Here is a 22500-nt window from a genome sequence, read left to right as displayed (position 1 = left end):
AAAGGAGACTCTAGAGCAGACAGTGTCCTTAGGAGGACACCACCTCTTCATGTTAAAAAAGAATACTAGACTAATGAAAGACGTTCTTAGGATAGAGTTTTTCATTCCCAGGCAGAAAACCTTGCTGACTGATGTAGTGTTGTCACTGTCAAACATGTTTAAGGGATTTAACCCAACAAGTCAGTGTCCAGCTGTCCCCGTCCAATATCCTTAGTGACCACTCATAACTGTCGTGAGTTGTCTTCGTCCTTTCGTAGTGATTACCGTTGTCAGTGTTGTGAGCAGTACATAAGCACGAGACCATGGGGTTAGTGCCTCTTCCGAGCAGAACATGTGAACAGAGTATGTGCCAGTTGTTAAGAATTAAACTGCCTACCCCGACCAGACGTGCTAGTCATTGAATTTTATACTGGCGACGAGGATGAGAATAAATTTTTTACATGAAAACCCCCCCCCAAAAAACCCCATAGAGACGCCACATGCATTAACCCACGAACTCACATGATTTGGTATTTAGTGCACAGCAGCAGCTGGGATAATAAACATAAACATACCATCATGACAAACATATACACCGGCAGCACATGCAGATGATGTGAGTTTCCCACCCGTGAGGGGAGGTTTTTATGGAGTACCTCTATCTGAGTCTGGGATGTTGTGATTTTCTCTCCAATCAGGCTGGCCTTTACCAAGAATCAACCTGCCCTTTAAATTGTCTAAACTGTGTTGATAAGGATGTAACACATCTACAGTTACATTTACAAACACACAATATCCCATGGAATGAGCTAAGCTTACCCAATTGGTATCCTTCAGGCCCAATGTCTGCTATTGTTGGGCTGGTTGGTGATTCAATGGCATGTTTCCCCTCTTCTTGAAGTTCGGCAACTGTAAAAAGGAAATTCAGAGTTTGCAAATCATATGAAATATGTCATCGCCAACACAATAGTCATTATAATAATAATAATAATAATAATAATAATAATAATAGCATTTGTATCTCGCCTTTCCCCACAACATGGGCCCAAGGCGTACATAGGAGATTAAAAACGTATTCGTACTAACACCATACAAATTCATCATGTGCGCACGTTTTGACAGCAACATTCTTTCAGACAATTAAAAATGCTCATACAAAAAGGCAAGGTATTGTCCATTAATTAAATTATTTCTTAAATAGATGTGTTTTGAGTCCCATTTTGAAGGCATCAAGTTTTATTTCGGTTTTATAACTAGAACACTCACTGCTTCTTTCGACACTAGTGACCTGACGTCATTTTATCCCATATTATTTATGAAACCAAATTAAAATTACAACCTGAATGTTTCGTAGTTAGTAGAGGTAGTGGAAGTAGAAGTAGAAGTAGTAGTAGTGGTAGAGCAGTCTCAGGGCTCCCAGTGAAAAATTTTCCCGACCCCTGAACTTTGTCGGAGGATCGCGATAGACGCAACGAAGTGCACAAGTAGGCCTACAAACATTGCAAAAGGAAGAGCAAGAAAACGAGTTTGGGAAAAGAAAATGTTGCCAGATACATGTATTCGCATAAATTGTGAAAGTCAACCGATTTCGATAAAAACCGGAAAGGCAAAGTAAGTAGTAGTTATGAACAGGAAGTATAGGTGGGCGGTTAGAGCCAAACTGGCATACATCGCTCTATTATTATGTTCTCCAAATTTTCGAATTTTTTCTCGGAGAAAAGATAATTATGAAACCCGTGCAGACGCGAAGCGCGACGGAAACATGAGCGTGCGATGCTCAGCGATTCCGCGGCCGCTGATCTCAGCCCCGGACTTTCTCCGAACCGCAAACCCTGGAAATTCGCGGATCCGTGGAAGTCTGAGAGCCCTGAGTCTCTGCCTAAGATCCCGGTGCTTAAGAGCACGGGAAAATGTAGAATGTTAGGCGAATGGACCCTTAGCTGATTCACCTGGGAGAGGATCCACTGTGACTCATGGTTAGGCCTACTATTGGTAAAACGATCTAACCTTACTTTGAAAAAAGTTTATGTGACCTCTGAGTGGGTTTAGAACTTAAAGCGAGCAAAGAATGATGTAACCTTGATGATCAGTCACAATGGCATGAGGCATGCCAATTTCACTTTTTATCCAATTGTGAGTCTCAAGATCTACAGCCATCCCATTACTCCACCCTTTTATTTGTCCAAAACTTATGGCTTTCCATCTCTGACCTAGTTCCTTGCTCACGTCATATAATGCACCATTGTGTTGAGACCACTCCAATTAAAACCAAGTGTGTCTCGCAAATTTGGGTGTAGGGGTGGAAGGCAACTACCATGATCAGGAAAACAAAGCACTGACCAGCTCACAGTTCATTGAGATCTATTCTATTCTATTGCAGCCTTGAAGGCCCTAACCACCTTGTGTGAGTTGTTAGTTCAGGCGACAGGCTCTAATCAAGCAAGTGTAATGTAAAGAGAAAAACACACTTTGGTGTGATCCTACCTGGGACAAACATCGTATCTGCTTGCCGAGATTAACAATGGTTAACTTTGCGGAAAAGGTCAGTTAAACATCATAGTAACATTTTTAAAAAGTGGTTTACAGCATACACATATATACAAGATCAAGTTCATCTAGCAAGAGGAACACGTTTGATTCATCAACTCACAACAATGACAATTGAACATCCAGATTTCCTGGATTCAGGAAATATGACAAGGGAAAGGGTTACGGTTGTGTAGGGTACAGTCAGGGTAAAACCTTTTCCTTACTACACATTTGTTTAGTATATTACCAATACAATGTTCACTATATATAATTATTTATTATCATAATCGTGGTGTCTGTGGCCTAGTGGTTAGGCAGTTTTCACCCCCCAATTATTAATCGCCGGTTTGGGCCCCAAGAGTTAAGAGTAGGGGGGTTTCACCCCCTGACTAAATAAAAGGAAGTGGTTATTTCACCCGGGGTGAGAATAAAAATACAATCGACCTCTCACCCTGGGTGAGACTTGCCAGCATTGGCTATTCTCACCCGGTGTGAAACAAGACCTGTTTTTCCTACTTTCGTAATACTGCCTATCGGTGTGGATCATGATCAAATTGACAAAAGCAAAGAAAAAAATGACGTTATGGCACAAAAGTAAACTAATTTGATCGTCTATAAAGATGCTACGGCTATTTCAGTTTTCGAATCGAGCAGAACTACGGGGGTTGCCATTTTGTTTTGCCTGGAAGTTCTTGCAATATCTACTCCTCCCCTCTCTCTCTCTCTGTCTCTTTCGGAATACTGTCTATCGGTGTGGACGATCAAATTGACCAAAACAAAGTTAAAAAATGATGTTAAAACACAAACGTTCTACAAGAACCGCCTGCGTTGGTTCGTAATCGAGGCATACGTCTCATTCAAAACACGCCAAGTTGGTAGCTCTAGATGTCCGTCCAATGAAATTATAGAAGAAATTGACCTGCTTAGACATGAGGAGCTCAAAAGGATAGTCAGGAAACAAGACTTCCATTTTTCTATACAAAATCTTTCAAATGAGCTTGATTTTGTATGGAATGATACTACCTTATAAAAAATAAGCTTGTTTGATAGTTTTGAATACCACTGTGCAGGTGCAAAGAACAATTAGAGAGCAAAACATTCGGTAATTGACCTATATTATCCCCTTTCGAACCTCAGATCATTCATAACAACAAGAGCGTCCAGAAAGGTTATTCGAATGGGCGTAACTACTCGTAATGTCTTATCAGCTTGTGAGAGGGGGTTATTCATTTGTTTGTAACACTTTATAAATAGAAAGCTATGAAAGAGCGTTATTTTCATCATCAATTAACACACTCTCACGGTATTCATGGCGAAAACACACGTTTCCCAGCGCGTGCGCTGTACACCAACAGTACACACTGAGTGACCCCGGCGGCCTGCCCGGCACGTCCGACGTAATCGGTTGCTGATAAGATTTGCATCTCAGCACAGACGCAGGACAAGAGTTAACGAACGGAACTACAAGATCACCCGCAGGTGTCAGGTCTGCTGGGGCAATAGTAGGCTATAGATTGTGAAGCGCATAGAGCTTGCTATTGAGCGGGGATTTGCGCAATACAAATGCTATCTATTATTATTAATATAAGCCAACCTGCCGGTGCTAGATCTACCTTGCCTTGCACTCACTGACACTCACACTGCCTCACCCGACAGAATAGATTCTTGCAAAATTTGTCGTCGACAGGGACAGGGGTTGGGGCAAGAGAAGAAAAAGAGGACGATTGTAGTAGGGGGTTTCAAGAAAAAATTTTAAAACGATTAATTTGACCAAAATATATGTCACTGGATAGAGCTAAAGGAGCTGAGAAAAACCCAAAAAAAACTGTTCAAAGATTGGATAAACGGTTCAAAAGTTATGCAAGTTTATTGTTGCAAATTAGAGCATTTTTCGGGGATAATTAATTACTTACGTATATAGACAAGAGGATGGCACCAAAATGTGCGAAATGAGGCGGAAGAAAGACAACTTAGCAACAGTTTTCCTTACTTCAAAGAAAAAGTAGCCTGTAGAACATATGATAATCATACATTTCCAGAAAGGTTATGCAATTGCCTACATGATATACAATGTATTATGTAATATGCAAAGTCATGTGACCAAATATGGCCGCCAATATGGCCGCCATTGACGAAACGTGCAACTGATTTTGACTTAAAAGTGACATAACATTAATGTTTTAAGTCAAAAGTGTACAAAATTATATATTTTCTTAATCAACACGACTAGGGGCATCTAACGAACTGTAAAAAAAGCAACAATAAATCCATTTTATTTTTAAAAAATCATATTTCACCCCGAAAAAATGAATGTAGTCGGGCACGGAAAACACGAACACTGAAAACTGAAAATCTTGAATAGCTCGTACAAATTGCCATTTCCTGACTGATATCTCTTCAATTTTTCATCACCTTTAGCCCTTAACCCGAATTATGGCTGTGTCGAAGACATTTGTCATCCCCCGATGTATTCAAATTATTCGTGCCTGACTTCAGAGATTTTGAATCTAATTCCCACATGCCAACAGTCTTGAGCAAAAGTATACATTCTTTACATCGGCAAAAAGTGATGCATCCAACGAAAGAGCATACAACCAAAGAACAGATGGATACAGAGGAAGAGAACCAGCGTTTGTGGTGTAGCTCTACTTTCATAAGCAGGAGATCTAGTGTCGATTTCCAAGAGGGGAGAAAATTGTTATCTATACTCTTCAAAAACAAGAAAAGCATAACTAAGTGTATGTGTTTTCGTGATAATAAAATATGTAAAGATGAGGTTTTGTGCATGCTAGTTTTTTTCACTCATATCTTGAACTTTTCACAACAAAATTCATTGTTTACTCACAGTCACCGGTAGGCACAGCCTAAACTGTTGAATTGTGTGATAAATGAGTGTTAAAAAGCTCACAAATTGTCTAATTTTGTGAGTAGTCGAACGAAATTTAGCGTATGAGTTCATTCACTGGGTGGCTCTATAATGGCCAAAAAAATGGTTTGTCAGTTCAGCGATACGCCACGCCACGACTAACGATAGAAGAGCAAAACCAGGCTATTGGACGTTAGCAAGCCAGAGAAAGTCAAACTGATGTTGCCACACATTTCAACGTGTCACAGTCTACCATCAGCAGACTTTTTGCAAGGTTTCAACAGTCCAACTCCACTGCCGATTAACCGAGAACGGATGGCCAAGGGCAACAACTCGAGCCCAGGATCCCTTTATTCAGCTTCATCACCTGCGGGATCGTTTTGTGCCTTCCTTTTCAACGGTCCAAGCGCTTCGGAATGTCATCAGAATTTCCGACCAGACAGTACGCAACTGACTCCGAGAAAGAGGGCTCCGCGCATATCGACCTTTAAGGAAACTGTTGACGGACCGGCATCATCAACAGCGACGACAATGGGCCACTCAGCACGTCAACTGGAAGCTACAGAACTGACGGTACGTATGGTTCAGTGATGAATCAAATTTTCTCATCTCTCGACCCGACAGACGGGTGTGCCAGTGTCAGTATTCGGTTTTGGAGGAGACATGCTCTAACATAACACATTTATATTTTTATAAGGGTGGGAACAGCATTAAATTAGATGGCATTACGCTGTAAAAACGCAAAAAAAGAAAAACGAATCATTAGAACAATTTTTAGAAAAATTAACTCACCAACAAATTAAAACACAACAAAGAGGGAAAAATAAAAGACAGATAACAATATAAACATGTGTAATGTACTTAATTCTCTGCATGAAAATAGATACTCATGGACATCTCAAAACTTATCAAGTGTTATGAAGTAGCTTTGTTGTTTTGTCTGTTTTGAAAAATTATGCAAAAATCCCGCCCTCCGTTCGCGGACCAAAAACTGCCAAAAATCACCCGGCGACAAACGCAGATGCTAGCGTAATGCACACAGAGTCTGGGAAAACGCATTTTGACCTGACCCCCCTGATCAAGATTTTCTAGTACTTGACCTGCGCTTTCTTCAATAAACCTTTTCCTTCTTGGATTGATACGATTTCACTCATTTAATCACATTGGAGGAAGACCAAATCCCACCATATTTTTCATTATCTTTTGACTTTGAAAGTTTCATTTTAGTTTCAACTTTCTTATATTCAGTATTCAAATATAAAAAAAAGTATCTTTGGCCTTTAATAATAATATTGGTCACCCTTGTACTACCAGAACTAGCTATACCTTTGATGGCAGTTGTTTGTTTACATCAGTTACATTAAAAATCCAAAGTTACTTGCCCCTGACTTCTGGCTCTGCAGGTGAATTATTTTTTTACCTTACCAAGTGAGCTAGGGTTCGATTTTCCTCGACAAAACTTAAATCATTTTTAACAAAAATGACATTTCTAGAGAGCTAAATGATATAGATCTATCTATCAATATAACTTGCCCCGATAGCATTTCCCATCGTTAATAAAAAAGAATTTAGAAGATAAAATATATATTTTACCTTTACCATAACTTTTTACACAAGCTAGCAATGACCACGAAAATCCTTTTTTAGCCAGAAAGTGTTTGCAAATAGGCGCATTTTGTAGCTTTATCTTCATAGAGCATGGAACTTTTTGAATTTTTGAAATCCATCAATAAACAAAAAAGTTACAGATTTTTTAATCAATTAATTTCTAGTACACTTTTATATAATGAAAAAAGCCCAAAATATGGGACGTTCTTTGGTGAGTTTTGAGACAATATTCATCATAACTCGCTCATTTCTCGGAGTATTTAAAAGAAACTTGGCAACCCAGTACATTTTCTAGTGAAGAATCTAGTCTTGCTTTCAGATTTTTCATAACTATCCTATTTTTTGAGTTATGAAGACGTTTATAGGTAAAAATGTGGCGGTTTTCGGTGTGTTTCGAGACAATATTTGTCATACCTCGCCTATTTCTTGGAATATGCAAATAAAACTTGGCAGTCTAGTACATTTTTTAATGCAGAATCTAGTCATGCTGTCAGATTTTTAATATCTGTCATAATTTTTGAGTTGTAAAGACATTAACAGGTAAAAAAGTGGCGTTCTTTACAGATTTACAAAGATTATCAGCCATATATGTTCTCCCAAAGTCATGATATTTGAATGAAACTTGGCAACATAAAAGGTTCCTCCTTGCCAAGCAATGTTCTGGATCAATTTGTCACAAAAATGTAAGTAGAGAGCTACTAATAAATCCAGTTCTGTACTAGTAAAAGCATGCATACTTTGTTATAGAAAATAAGATCGTCTCTGCGTATATCCATTGTTGGACAGTGTCCTATTGTGTGTTAGATTAAGATGCGTTCAGATGATATAGTTTACAAGTCATGGGAATATTTCGCATGTGTAGGCTACAACTCATACAATAAATGTAACATATTTACACCCCCCCCCCCCTTCTCTCTCTCTCTCTCTCTCACGCGCGCACACACACACACACATGCACGCACGCGTGAACGATAACAATGTATAAACGGGACTATCTTCCCAGACTGGATTAAATAAGTACCATACTCTTTAATAACAATCTTAATGCCTCACTTTTCCAAACAGAGCACACAGGACGAGTCCAAGTGTGTGCTTTCCCAAGAGGGGGGAATAGGCTTTCATAACGCAAACACAATGCCATACCACTTCTCAAGATGTTTGCTTTTCTGTTTCTATTGTCTTCTGTCATGCAATCAAGCAAATAAAAATGACTTCATCTATTGTATTGTGACTAAAATGCAACAAAAACGCAAGTTATCAAGGCCCCCGTTTAGTTTTCAAGTATCCTTCCCCCCCTTTCCGGTTCACATAAGCGGGGCCTCGTTTGTAGCGCCCGAGGCAACCGATGGCTGATGACGTCACTCAGTGGAAATTTCCCAGCAGCAGTTCGTTCACCCAGTACGCGCAAATGGCAATGTCGCTTTTTCCCTTAGTTACTCCCACATTTTTAAAGATTACGCGAAAAATGCTAAACACAGAAGCTTGAAATTTTAAGGGAATAAAGAAAAATGGTGTACAACGTATCAGTCAGTTTGACAAATCACAGCTCCGAAAAATCTTCAAAGCGCACCACATCAACCACTTTCGCAAACGTTTTCGACTGCTTCTAGGATGGGTACAATGTTGTCAAACTGCATACTACGAGATTGACCTCTTTTCTGATTGTCTGCCAAGTTTCATTCATATCCATTCACGAGAAGCGGCATGAGTGCGAGTTGAAGAAAACAACCTTTGCGTTAGTGCGTCCCACGAAACACCCCCGCTGCGGGGGCCAAAAATCGGCAGAACAAAATGCTCTCGGTGGGCATTGCTACACAAGCGTCGTACAAACTCCGGGTGGGTTGCAAACTCTTCAGCGTCCAATTCTACTCCAAAATCACGTGACTTCAATGGTCACCTACAACGGTTAGCGATGGAAAATTCAGCTCGAATAAACCGCCCGAAATGCGCTGCGCTCTAAAATTGTCAAAATTTGCGTGCCACGCGTGGCGTTGTGGCAGAACGCGTAACGACCCTTGTAGTTTTAACTCAAAAATCCATAATGTTACTCATTTCTCCCCCTATTGAAACTAATATGGAAACAAAAAGCACATATAGATCTAGACCTCTCATTTCATGTTGGTTTTATGATGCTAGGCTGAGAACTAATAAAGAAAGAGGAAAAATCGGGAATTTAGCGGAAATCCCCACTCGCTGGGCGAGCGTGAAACCCCCTAATTGTAGATCTAGAAAGTGAAACTAGGTACTGCAGAGTCTTTCTCATGCACTGACCTTCCTTTATTTTCTTTTTGCGTCCCATAGTACCAATCTTTTCCAAAATGGATTCATCTTTCTTCTTTGGAGAAAGAGTGGAGGTGTTTGGGGACGTCGCCATCTTGTATCTTACTTCCTACTTCCGACTTCCGACTTGGCCAGGAGAGCTCCAAACTAGGCTAGTTGATTTGGTCTCTTCAGAAACTAGGTGCATATACAAGGGAGCAATCCTTTTTTAATTAGCTAGTCGGGATTTTGCAACAACTTGTAAGGATCTATTAAACCCCTCAGCTGCAAGATATTTAGATATATAACTATTTCTATATATCTATGTCATCAAGTTTTCTAACAAAATATTGTTGTTCTACTCTTTAAAAAAAGAACAAATTGGCATACAAAGGTCAAAGGTCATTAATTTTCTTTCACAACACTGTGTTTTGGTGTCCTTTCTTCTGCTTGTTCTGCATCCTGAACTGCTGAAAATAGCAACCACAGAGGAAAAGAGGAACGTCCAGAGTTGCACGCAGTCAACTGGGAAATCTCTCTGCCTTGTGACTTGTGAACAAGACTGTTTCGATGTAAGAATTTTGTAGATTTTTGCCTGTGTTGTGTCTTTGTTGCTACACGTCTTCACGGGTTTTGGCCTTGCCATGAGGTTGAACACTTTTGGACTTTACGTTTGTTTTTGAGCCTGCTACCTGCTAGTTCTAAATTCTGGCCCACACACGTTTCCACTCAATGAAAGACGGGCTGCGCTGTCACAGGTCGTTGTGTAATAGATCTAGCAATTGCCGGCTAAGTTCTGAGGTCAATGGCAAGTTTTCTTGGAGGCTTTTCTCTTATGTAAATTCACTAAATTAAACTGACCATTTTATTAATATTGCAATGTCCATTCTTTCTGGAAATAATGTTTTGTTTTAAACTTGTGCCTATTATATATTCTATGTAGATCTATGATCTATGCATTGAATTGCATTGCCATGACTGTGTGACTGAGGGCTTTAGTGACCTTTTTCTGTTTCATCACCCAATGTCACACTGAAGTGAGGTGGACAATCTAGCTTTGAACTTTGACTACTTTGAAGATTTTGCATAGAGAGATGTTTTGAGAATTGCACTGTGAATATTAGTGTTGACAATAGACAATAGTTCAGAAGGCTAATTTGCGATAAAATAGTGAAATTCTTGAGGTGTAGACGTAAAGATTTTGAGCATACCAAAAGTATAGCCTATTGACCAAAAGGACCCTCTCTTCAGAGAAGTTGCTATGTCTGAGAATAAGATATATGCCCAGACTTGTACTTTACTTAGGTAGTAACCTCTGAATTTTTAAAATAATTCTTTCAGGCGTACTTCAAACTTCAGCTTTGTTTTGTTTTTTAATCGAAGATAGACATGCCTAGATCAGAGGTCGAAGGTCTTAGAGGTTAAGTAAAGTGAGTGAATAAAGAAAGGGGATATATCAGCTTACAAAATATAAAAAGACATTGAGACTGAAGTGGATCTCGGGGGGGGGGGGGAGGGGGGGGAGCTCAGTTTCACTGTAGATTGAATTTCAAGGTAACAGGTCACTTAAAAAGTTCAGCACAAAACACCTTTCTCCTATTTTGGTACGAAATCTAAAATGGATATATATATATATATATATATATATATATATATATATATATATATATATGTCACTAAACTGAACATAAAATCAAAACAAGCGAATTTATTTCGATAGCTATTCATCTAATGATTAATCTCCTTGTAAAAGAGACTTGTTTTCCTCTATTTTACAGATAGGTAATTTTTTAAATTGAAGTTGTCGTAAAGAAATGTGCCTGAGCTGCTGCCAGCGGCTCACCAGCACACAGATCCGACCGCGAGCCGCTGGGAGCGGCTTGCCGGAGATAAAGAGTTCAAATGAAGTACTTCTTGTTTTCATCCAGTGCGGTGTAGATTACCATGCATTACTCCTGATGCTGCAGTTAGAAAACTTAAAGGGCCATGGATGGTTGTGGCCTATGTGTGTGTAGCATGGCTCCCACTCCAGTGTGTGTGTGTCTCTTTCTTTGTGGGGTTGTTAGGGTGGAGGGGTTGGAGTTTGTTGTACTTAACCGATTCATATATGAAATGTAGGCACATATTACTAAAACAGAACACAGTTGATTAGAAAATCAGGTAATATTTAAGTAAATATAAGCATTTAAAGACAGTTGAAATAGAAGAAAATGATAATCACCCATGAATGTACATGATGCTTAGTATTTTTTTTAAATTTTATTTTTTGTTATCAAGAGTGTTTTACAGCGCTTGCAACTGCATACAGTCATATATATATATGAGCGCGGGGAACACACCAAACATTTGCAGTGAAGCCTACTCTTATTGATTTTGGATCACCAAGGGATCTTCAACGTGTGCAACTTGCCCACAAGACCTCAGATTTTTCGCCCTAGTCCAAGAAAGCTTGGTGTAGATCTTTCCTGCCATAAAACAGGGGTGTGGCTGAAAGACAGCAGTAAGAAGGAGCCAAGGAGTAGCAGTAGAAAGGCTGCAGAAAGAGTCAGGAGCCTAGAGGCAGGGGCAAAGGAGGTGAGGGGGTGGGAGCAGAAAGTGGAGACGAAAGCAGACAACAGAACATTGTTAAAGAGCGGGAAAGGATGTGAAAGGAGAAAATTTCAGTGAACAAGAACATTTTCTGTCGGTATCCGGATTCGAACTCAGGACCTATTGAAGGAGAGGTGAAGACCTTATTAACCTCTCGGCCACGAGAGCCCCCATGCTCAGTCTGGGGACGAGTTGGCTAAAGACTTTAGTAACTCTATAAGTGACTGCCAACAATAGTGCAGCAAGTTTTTCAGGAGACTTAATTACTTCTTGTGAAAATAATTGACTGTGGCTGAGTTGGACAGGGGCTGCTGTAACAGGTTAAAGGTGATGTATATATATATAAATATATATGAGAAAAGCGCAAAGGTGTCACAGAGAAGTCATTTGTTACTTCTTCACACATTTGTCTTTATGAATGTCTTAAAAAGGTAAAAACATGTGAAAAAAACCCATGTATGTACCAATAGCCACATAACATTGGCCGGGACAGACGACAGCCAAAACAAAACTTGTGGAAAATCTCCATTGGGTTCAGGTGGTATGAGAACTGAGGTGTATATATTATTTGAAATGTTTCCATGATGTATGTTAAACATAAATGTAAAGTGGATAACAGTTTCAACATTAATCCTACATGTGTTGAGCTGGATCCGCATACCAGATGAGACCAGCTGGAAATAATTTTAGATGATCTAGCCCACACTGAGCCTTGTTTGGGGTTTTTTTTTGGCCCTGTTTCTCTCTTAATTGGCTCCTTTGGTTTGTTGGTATTTGTGTCTCAGAGTTTAGAGAGTTCTTCTACTCCTGAGTACAGAGCTGGCATAATGGACCCTGTTGTAGTAAGTTCATGTTTTATGAAGTAGTTTAAACAGCTTACTCATTTCCTCTTGATTTAGAGACATTAGAGCAGCCACTGCCCTGCCAAGAGTTGTAAACATCCTTTAGTTCAATCTAGGTAAAAATAGGGACCACTGTTTAGATTAATAATTATCATTATTGTATAGAAACTAGACACTTACTTTTTCCTTCTGTCTGTGATAACAAGATTCACAGGCATACCCGCAACATGATCATGGCATTTTTTTTCAAATTTCTGATAATTAAACTTACGAGTAAATGAGTTCAATAACACAACGCATATTAACATTGAAAGTTCCAGTTAATTCCACTGTCGTAATTGAAAATAAATGGAAAGATATTTTGTGTAGAATCAAAGCACAACATCATGAACACATAAAGTATGATAAAGTGACGGGGGGTCGTGGAGTTCAGAACAACTGTGACCAACCCTTCAAGTTTTTCCTTTGTGTGCTGTTGGGTACTACGCACTGTAATCTAGCCCACCAATAAATCAGGCATTGTCCATCATTTCTATTTTTTTCTGTGTGGAAATCTTTGTAGCAAACCTGAGTCTTTTTCCAGTTTTTGTATTCATGCTTTATAGAAAACATGATTCGCCCATAATGCTTTATTGCCATCACTAACAATATATATATATTCATACTTAATTAAGAGCGTGCGGGAAAGCCTGAAGTGGGTGTGGATGAGTGCTTGTTGCAGATCTGTGAATCTATTATTCAGTGCCTGGCAGCAAATCATCCATACAAGTCCATGTTTTAAAAAAGTAAAGATAATGTAAGGAACAGTGTAGAGACCAGCTGACTGTCCATTTTTCATCCCTGAAAAAGGCTCTCGGGTCAGTTTGAAGCGTACACATAAATGTTCCCGTTCTCACTTTCAGTTCCCTTGTCAGTGGTATTTGTTCCCTGCTCTCACTCCCAGTCTGAAATACTCTCTTTATATTTAGGTAGGCCAGATATGTAAAAGTAAGCATCTGTGTCAAAGTAATTTTCAGCCATCATTAAGATTCTAGAGTCATTATAACCTCTGAATGAGACTACAGATTACAAAGTTAATTAAAGACTACTGTAAAACTGCCCATAAAATCTTGTCTTAATTGTTTCCATATATCAGTGTCTCTTTCATTACTTACAACAATTGATAAAAACTTGTACTTTTTGTTGGCTAACTTAGAGTAACACTAAGACAAGCAATGTCAATGCTCATTGATGGCTAGGAGAGAACTGGTCAGTGCTTACGTTCATCCACCTAGGGGGTTAGGTGGTCACTGATGTCATGTTGGGTCATAGAGTCTAGAGTCTTTCTTTCATTCATTCATAGTACTTGCCTTGCCAGGGCGTTACTTTATGCACTAAAAATTATCACAGTGTGCACCTTTCATATCATGGTGTCCCTTGCTGTACCTTCCATACTTCAGACATTCTCAGCTTGCGCTGGGCCCCAAGAAGGAAGTACTCCTTGCAATGTAGGGATCTCCAAAGAAGAAGCCTGATGACTTCGAAGTGTTCACCTGCTCGACAAAGTGAAACACGGAGGCATTGAGAATGAGATCTGATTTTTTTTTTGAAAAGCAGAGATATGAAACTTCTAAAGCTAAAACATATAAAAATGTAATCTTTGCTTCCTATGATGGCAACATTGAAAACTTCTTTATGGTTTTCTTTTCACCCAATTAGCAATTACCTTTTTTTTTTTTGCAACTGTTTTTTTTTTTTCTTTAATTCGTTGATTGACTGCTTTTTGCTGCGCTTTAGACATTTTGTTTTTTCGTACACGTTACATGTATATGAATTTGTCTTTTTGGGAGATACAGTTTGTCTGTTTTAAAATATTGTACACTGGAAAGCATTTGTCAAGTGAAAACTGTCTGTGTTTAGATTCAAATTGCAAAATGGACAAACTTGTTTCAACAATGCAGTGTATACATCTGGAGTGTGAAGTCTGAGAACATTTTTAAAAATCATCTTTTACATGTTTTTTTTTTAACATTGTATTTCTCACATCTTATTGTTGTCCTACCAAGACCTCTACAATTGATTGATGTCTGTTCCTTATGTAGTTTATCGACAACTTGCATCTGGACCATCAACTTTTGTAGAAATAGTTGCTGTTTTGGGTGACATGGATCACAACTTTCCATGATTTTGGTGTTGTATGGGTTTGTCACACAAATATTCTTGATTAGCCCTGGTTTGTGAATGGGTGGACTCTGGACTGAGCCAGCCTTGCAATAATATGTCTTGTAGGACAGTTTTGTTTGTCTGTTTAATCAGCAAGAAAAGAGCGGAGAAATTTATCTTGGCCGTATTATTGTGACTTGTTGGAAGCTGTACTGTACTGCCGTGGTCTTCTCTTCAAGTATTGTCTTATGTCGACATTTTTTGACTTTCTCGAGAACAGTGTTCTTAAATACTTAAATGGAATACAAATTTCAGTTAACCACTGGATATTTCTGGCTTTTTAAAAATGTTTTGTTGATGATGTATTAATTTTTATGTTTTCATATCCTCAGATGTCTGACTACCTTGCTCCAACCCTTGCTGTGATTTTGCCAAATCTTGGTGGAATTGCAGGAAGTTTCATCACAAGAAAAAATATCCCGAACTGGTATGAGGTGAGTATTTGATCGAATTGGCAAATCAGGGTGTGCATCTTGTTGGACAAAGTGCGCTGGGTATTTGATGTTCATTGCTGTGAATATTTCTCGAAATTTATATTGGATACCACAGATACTTTGTTTACTCAGTAAGTCAAAGAACTGTCTAAAATAAATTTCTTAATTTTTATTATACAAAGTTTTGTATAATAATGGCATGTACTATTTTTACTACTTCACTATATTATTATATAAAGCACCAATAGCGCAGTCTCAATGTTTGTTTTTGTCTCTGTGTTGTATTATTTGATCATGCTTACTTGCCACAACCTCATTCACATCTGCAGTTTTTGTTCACTTCTCTTGGACAGTTTGTGGGTGCTGTGGTGTGGTTTACTCCTTTTTCATCAAACATCTATTGTCCTGATCTCCACTCCTTCTTTTTTGTGTTTGTTACTCTCTTGTAATACCTCTAATTTTCTGCATTTACATGGCCTTATCGTGTTGCAAGTGCCTTAAAACTGTTACTTAAACTTTTAAAAGGTTTGTTTATTCAAAAAATAATATTGTCTGTGTATGTGCCAGAAGAGTTTCTTGTGTTCTCAGTTTGATTTTATCCCTCCCTTTTCATTGTGAATTTCAATGAATGATCAAAATCTACAGCAATTTGGAAACACCCTCCGCAGATTATCTGCAGATTTCTTTAAGTTGCACATATAATGTATTTCTACTTCCTTCCCCATCCTCCCCATGTAGTGTCCCGTTCCAACATACTGTGTGTATGTGGTGAAACACGAACACCAAACCATTGTGCGAGGATCTGGACAATAAAGATTTATCTTATCTTATCTTATCTTAATCTTATCTCAATCTTATCCATCTAATTTTGTCTTATCTTATCATGTCTTGTAATGTCTTATCTTATCTCTTTTTGTCTTATCATGACTTATAATCTTATCTTATATTATGTGATTGTGCTGTCTCATCCTAACCTGCTATGATTAAATCTACTCAGGGTTTGAACAAGCCGTCGTGGCGGCCAGGAAACAAGGTGTTTGGCCCAGTGTGGACTACTTTGTACTGCAGCATGGGCTACGCCTCCTACATGGTGTGGCGTGATGGCGGCGGTTTTGACGGCGATGCTGCCTTGCCTCTGGCCTGGTACGGAGCTCAGCTCGCTTTGAACTGGGCTTGGACGCCAATTTTCTTTGGACTTCACAGCCCCAAATGGGTAAGTTCTTGTTTGTTTGTTTTTTTGTTGTTGTGTAGTTCACTTTATCGGTGAGTACTAGTCTCTGAAAGCCATACATTGAATGTGATTTTTTCAAAAGATTAAGTTTTTTAAAACAATATTTTGTATACAAGATATTTCTGATATATTTTGGTTTCCTTCACCCACAAAGGATAAATTAGTGAATGCCAGTTTGTTCTTTATACTTCTCTTGGGTTGAATTAATGTGTTCACAATATTCTTACAGGACAAAACCGTGTTAAATTTGATAGCCTGTCTATTATGTTTCGCCTGTCTTGTATACACTGTGGTTATGATACCTTTGACTCCCCTTGTGCTGAACTTGCTTGGGTTGCTCTTAGGTTAAGTTTATCTTTTTCTCGGGTCCAAGCACCTCTTCTTTACAGGTACCAAGAGTTAAGTTGAACTTCGAATGAGTTGATCCATTTTTCACTTCCTCGACGACATCATCTCCTCCCTAGTCGACTGTACTGGCCGCAATGATTCATTCCCCTTTTGAAAAGTCATACTCCTCTTGATTTGTAGACTTGCCTTTTGAATAAGTGACTGAAGGCGGCTGTGTCAGTGCTCGTGAAATGAAAAGTAGAAAGTCAAAAAGAATTTATGGATAGGGGAGTGCTATATTTTAGAAAGTTTGTAGACTTCACAAACATGGTATTCAATGGGACTATAAAAATTCAGAAAAGATTTTTCAAGTGCTCTTATGAATGCATTAGAATGTTTACTATTTTTATTCCTATTCCTTTTTATATTCTTCTTTTTCTTCTTCTTTTTCTTATATTGTTATTCACATTTACATTGTTATTCACATTTACATTGTATTTATTATTATTTTTTTTTTACAGTGTTAAAGAAAATTTAAAAATTGAAATATTTAACAGTAGGTGAAACAGTTCTGTGACTCAACATTTTTTTTCTTTTCTCTTTTTCTTTTCAGGGATTTGTTGAGATCATTTGCCTGTGGGGTGCTATCGCAGGCACCATTTATTCCTTCCATGGCATCAATGAGAAAGCCTCTTACTTGTTGCTTCCTTACCTTGGCTGGGTCAGCCTGGCCTCCGCTCTGACCTTCAGGATCTGGAGAGACAACCCTGATGCTGACAAGAAAGAGTGAATTTCCCAGGAGATGATTTTAGCATAAACAGATTTGAAGCCGGAGGTCGCTCGACAGATACAGCTCAAGTCATACAACCGAAGTTATACGAACTTCTTGTTGAGAATTTATTAAAATTAGAGTTCTAGAGTTGACTCTGCTAGTTGTCCGTTCCAAAATGTGTCTTACTTTAGTTCGGAAAGCTCTCATTTAATGACACAAGGAATTTTGTCCTTTATCAGGCTAATAATTATATATACTGAATACGTAGCTAGCTTCCTATCAAGTAGAGCAAGATTTAGGTTTGTTGTGAGAAAAGTCTTACAGTAACAGCGAGTGGCTGTTTTTCCAGAAACATCCCAACCTGTTGATGACACTATGCCCTTTGTTAACCCATGTGCTTTAAAAATACGAATAAAAGTATTCTCCCAGCCTCCACAGACAAGATCAAACATGTATAATTTTTATGCCTCCCGCTTTGCTAATAATTTTCATGTTCACAGACCCTTTACCTTTATTTTCATATCAAGTGTCTTTGTACTAAAATCTGATGCTTTTGAAAAAAATGTTCTGTCTGTATGAGGGAGTAACTGTAGCACGGTTTGAAAATTTTCTGAGGTTTAATAGCCAAGCTATGTTCTGCTGTTGATCTGGAAAATATATAACCTCAGTGTTAATAGGATAGGTTGTGGATGAGATGTTGAGTTTGAGATCAATTTGAGAGCATGAACAATTCCAAAAGTAATTGATGGGTCCACAGAAAAGATATTGTGTGTGCTGAAAAGGAAAGAAAATTAATTTCCTCCTGGTGTCTATTTCAGAACCAATATTTGTGATTTGATTAGAAGCATGCCATGTATAAGCTCTTGTTGTTCTATTTGAATGTACAGTATTAACGATTTGACAGGACATGCTACTTCAAGAAGATACAGAATTCTTTGCTACATAAATCATATTCTCCCTTTAAGTATCAAATGGTACTTTTTAAAGATGAATATAAGTTATTTTTCTTTCGTGCATTATAAGATTGTAGATTGCAGATTTGTGTGTCTCAAAATTTATAAAGTCAAATTCAATCAACTGTAATTTATGAAGGATAATTAAGGAGAGGACACTGGAGTTTATGTTTGTTTTCTAGTCTTATGGTGCTTTGAAATGGGTAACTTTAAGATTATGTAACTTTTCCAAATAAATACATCTAGTTTACCTTATACTTACTTGTTCATGACAATGTTTACAACACTATTTTTTCATGATGTGGGGTTTCAGTGCTTGTGTTGGAGCTCATAATGACTTTTGTGGTCATTTTTCATCATATTTTTGTTTTCGTCATTTTGTCATCTCTGTCAGGTGCATTGACGACAACATAACACAGTCTTTCTATTTGTGATGGATGTTAGAGAAAGTGTTTCGTGTCACAGGAGTACAGATGACAGCGTTGTTTTGTGCGTTGATATCAGAAAAGAAATCAATGTGCAACAAAGCAGTTTATAAGTAGGATTGTTTGAGGCGATTGTTTGACATATTTGACAGGATCTTTTAACATTTTAGATTTTCTCGGTTTGTTTTCTGCTTATCTTAACTGGTGGAATGAACCGTCTTGGGACAAAGCACAGACCGCTGATGTCTAGCAAATAAAAGTAGAGAAGACGGAGTCAAAACACATCGCACTGTTAGGGATTCCTCACATAGAACACAAAATTAATTTATTGTTTGAATAGAATTTTCAGTTTTGACTACATTTTTTTTTATAGTAACCGAGAAGTGAGTTGCATATTATTATCCAGTAGCTGTAGTGCCCTTAGTTTTGATTTAGTCATGGTTATAAGTATTTCTAAAATCAGATTTTTTTGTTTGTGAAAAGAGAGTTTGCAGTGTGTGTGTTTGTTGTCCTTTTGATTTCACTTATGCAGAAAAACTTTGTCGTTTGTGACTATTACTATAATCTTATATGTTGCTTTTTGTTTCTGGCTAATTTTGTCCTTAATTATTTTAGAGTCATCACTATTGTATCTTTTTAAGAAGTCTTTATTGGACTGTATTTATTTATGACTCGAGGATTCTTTAGTTATGCTCTGTTGGCTCAGGTTTTCTCCGATGGTAAGAGACTTTTATACTCAGCATTACAAATTGTTAACTAAAGTTTAGTTTCTGTGCATTTTTAATCATTAACAATATCAGTGCAGAAGGCGCTTTGATATTTTTATGAAAATAGAATTTATCGTATGATATTGGAAATAACACTCTGTGCTGGGCCCACTCTAGTGTGTTTCAACATAGTGTAATTAAATCCTTAACATACTCAACACTGGATTTGTGGCTCTGTCAGTTCTACAATGCAGATAATCAAGTTCCTGGGGCGGGGGGGTTGTTAATGTGAGCCAATAATGTTAACCAATACTTTTTTTTTACTTTATGTCTTTTTTCAATGAATATTTTGAGACTTTTTCATGGTACTCTCATCGGAGACTTTTATGTGTTTGCAATACTTACATTGTTTTTTTGTCTGTGTTATTAATAAACAGTGTCATAGTAGCTAAGATGAAGAGTGTGGACTGCTATGTTTGCCTTTTTTTATTATAATAATGATAATAATGTAAATGATTTCTATAGGTCCCACTCCCATACAATGCAGCTCAAGGCGCTTTACAATACCTTCATCTTACCATAAAAATGCAAGTAAATGGAAGTGCATAATAAAATAAGCTCTTCTTTAGAATAATCCTAGCACATAAGCAGACATGGTGGGTGGTTGGCAGGTGCTCTGGTGTGGTTTGATCCTTCTTTCCTGTCCAACATCCGGGGGCTTATGTGGCGTAGAGGTTAAGGTGTTGACCTCTCAATCAAAGGTCCCAGGTTCGAAACCGGGTAGTAACCGAAAAATGTTCTTCTCTAAATTTGTCTCCTTTCACCTCCTTTCCTGCTCTCTAGCAATGTTCTGTCGTCTGCTTTCGTCCCCTCTTTCTGCCCCCACTCCCCATCTCCTTTCCCCCCCCCCCTCCTCTGGGCTCCTGATTCTTTCTACAGTCTTTCTACTGCTACTCCTTGGCTCCTTCTTACTGCTGTCTTTCAGCCACACCCCTGATCTTCTGATAGGAAAAGATCTACACCTAGCCTTCTCAGACAAGGGCGAAAAATCTCGGAGGGCCCGTGCAAGTTGCGCACGTTAAAGATCCCTTGGTGGTCTAAAATCGGTAAGAGTAGGCTTCGGCCGCCACCCTGGCAAAATTCAAAATTTCCTACCAACTGAGAAAGTTTAATGTGTCCCGCGCGCTCATATGACCTTATGCAATTGCGAGCGCCGTAAAACACTTACAAAAACAAACTGTCCTACATCTGTCGTCCTGACCTCTCCTCCTTCTTTTTTGTGTTTGTTTCTCTCTTGTAATACCTCTAATCACTTATATGACCTTATTGTGTTGCAAGTGCCGTAGAACTCTTACTAAAACTAAATTAAGCTGACAATAATACTATCACAGCACAATCAAAACAATAATTTTTTTGGGGAAAGTGTTTTACGGGGCTCACCACTGCATAAGGTCATTGATAACAATCACATCACATTATGAACACAAGATTGCAATGAATTAAAATTAAAGAAAGACTAACTATCAAGATGGCATTAAATGAGATATGTTTTTAGATGAATATTATTACATTACATTTCAAAATGAATATGTACCAATCATGCGTTTTGAGCACAGTGAGACCTTGGACAGGGTACTCCCATTAGGGTTCTAAGAAGAAAGATTCTCAGAAAAAGATGGCAAACCAAGATTACTATCTTAAATTACTTAAAAGAACTGTTGTTAAAAAAATTATTTACTATTTTTTTTTGGTATTGACGTGGCATGTTTTTTTTATCACCCCCGTCGACACAATTTAGATCATAAGGCGAATTTCAACCCTGACTATCAGGGCCAACCTCGGGCTGAGAGGGATACAACATTCAGGCAGATAGACTGAAACACTCTATAAAAATTCTCCTCACTCCGGAATCAAACTCAGGCCTCCAATGTGTGACAACGAAGTCCGGTACCTAACTGTTACACCACAGATGCTAGTTTAAAGGTACTGACATCAACCCGAGAACAGAAACGGCAAATGGTGACTAATAGGCCTACTAATATCGCATGCAGTTCGTATTTCACAATGTCTGACAATGACAAATACGTCTCTGTAGAGGAGAATATTTTTTAACCCTATCAGTACGTCATGTTTTACTATCGTATCCATATGACGTGGGGAACTCTGTGCCATCACTTTCCAAAGTTTAGGGTAAATTTACTCGTTTTATCCGACCTGTACGCTTTGCATAGCAAAAAATGATTTTTTGAGAAATACTGAAAGTTTCAAAGAGATCTTAATACTAGAAGTGGATCTATTCTAAAATGTGAAGAATACAACCCCGGGGGTACAAAATGACCCCAGGGCCTACGGATAGGGTTAAGTAAGCGAAATAGAAGAAGTAAAGGTGGAAGAAACGGATGACAGAGATTACTCAGTTGTTGTCAAACTGAACTGGTATTATATGAAGGCAACGACAGCTTCCAGTGTACTGATGGTTGGGGGAAATTGGGTGGGTGGGGGAGGGGGGGGGGTTCTTTGCGGAGAAGGTGATGTTATTGTTATACTTTTTTTCTGCTCCGTCCTGTTTTGTTCCTTTTATTGTTGCTGGTGTCTTTATTTTCTTTAGCACTGCATGCGAGGCAGTCTATTCATTTAAAATGTATGTACCGTTAATAATTTGTTCTGTATATTTGTGTATAAGGCCTACCGTGTATTTTGTTCGCTATCAAATGAAAAAGAACGGAGAGGTTGAGAGAGAGAGAGAGAGAGAGAGAGAGAGAGAGAGAGAGAGAGAG

General features: G+C 38.3%; 2 protein-coding genes across 3 annotated transcripts in view; one reads left to right on the top strand and one right to left on the bottom strand.

The window, feature by feature from the left end:
• LOC101858525 (beta-parvin) overlaps window positions 1-9402 on the bottom strand; it is a gene marked incomplete at its 3' end in the record, with an annotated part of 15365 nt that extends 5963 nt beyond the window's left edge. Inside the window, 2 exon segments of the mRNA XM_013089009.2 lie at window positions 799-888; window positions 9254-9402. Coding sequence (XP_012944463.1) covers window positions 799-888; window positions 9254-9356 — 193 coding nt within the window.
• A 240-nt stretch (window positions 9403-9642) lies between these two features.
• Window positions 9643-20181, top strand: LOC101857284 (translocator protein). Of its 2 annotated transcripts, none has more exons than XM_005110142.3 (4): window positions 9643-9813; window positions 15207-15308; window positions 16306-16521; window positions 17480-20181. In XM_005110142.3, exons 2-4 carry the CDS (start codon window positions 15207-15209, stop codon window positions 17654-17656), a joined length of 495 nt encoding a protein of 164 aa, XP_005110199.1. In that variant the 5' UTR covers window positions 9643-9813; the 3' UTR covers window positions 17657-20181. The 2 variants fall into 2 exon arrangements, with proteins under 2 accessions (XP_005110199.1, XP_035828700.1); XM_035972807.1 differs by lacking the exon at window positions 9643-9813 and adding an exon at window positions 12643-12672.
• The last annotated feature ends 2319 nt before the right edge of the window (window positions 20182-22500 follow it).

This window comes from Aplysia californica, unplaced genomic scaffold, assembly GCF_000002075.1.
Source record: "Aplysia californica isolate F4 #8 unplaced genomic scaffold, AplCal3.0 scaffold00856, whole genome shotgun sequence".
Classification (NCBI taxonomy): Eukaryota; Metazoa; Mollusca; class Gastropoda; order Aplysiida; family Aplysiidae; genus Aplysia; species Aplysia californica.
This window is presented reverse-complemented; position numbering and strand designations above follow the sequence as displayed.

Bases quoted from the DNA above. Each gene is read 5' to 3' on its own strand.
- LOC101857284 (XM_035972807.1), top strand. The intron at 15,309-16,305 runs GTGAGTATTTGA...AAATCTACTCAG, and splicing joins ATATCCCGAACTGGTATGAG to GGTTTGAACAAGCCGTCGTG. The intron at 16,522-17,479 runs GTAAGTTCTTGT...TTTTCTTTTCAG, and splicing joins GACTTCACAGCCCCAAATGG to GGATTTGTTGAGATCATTTG.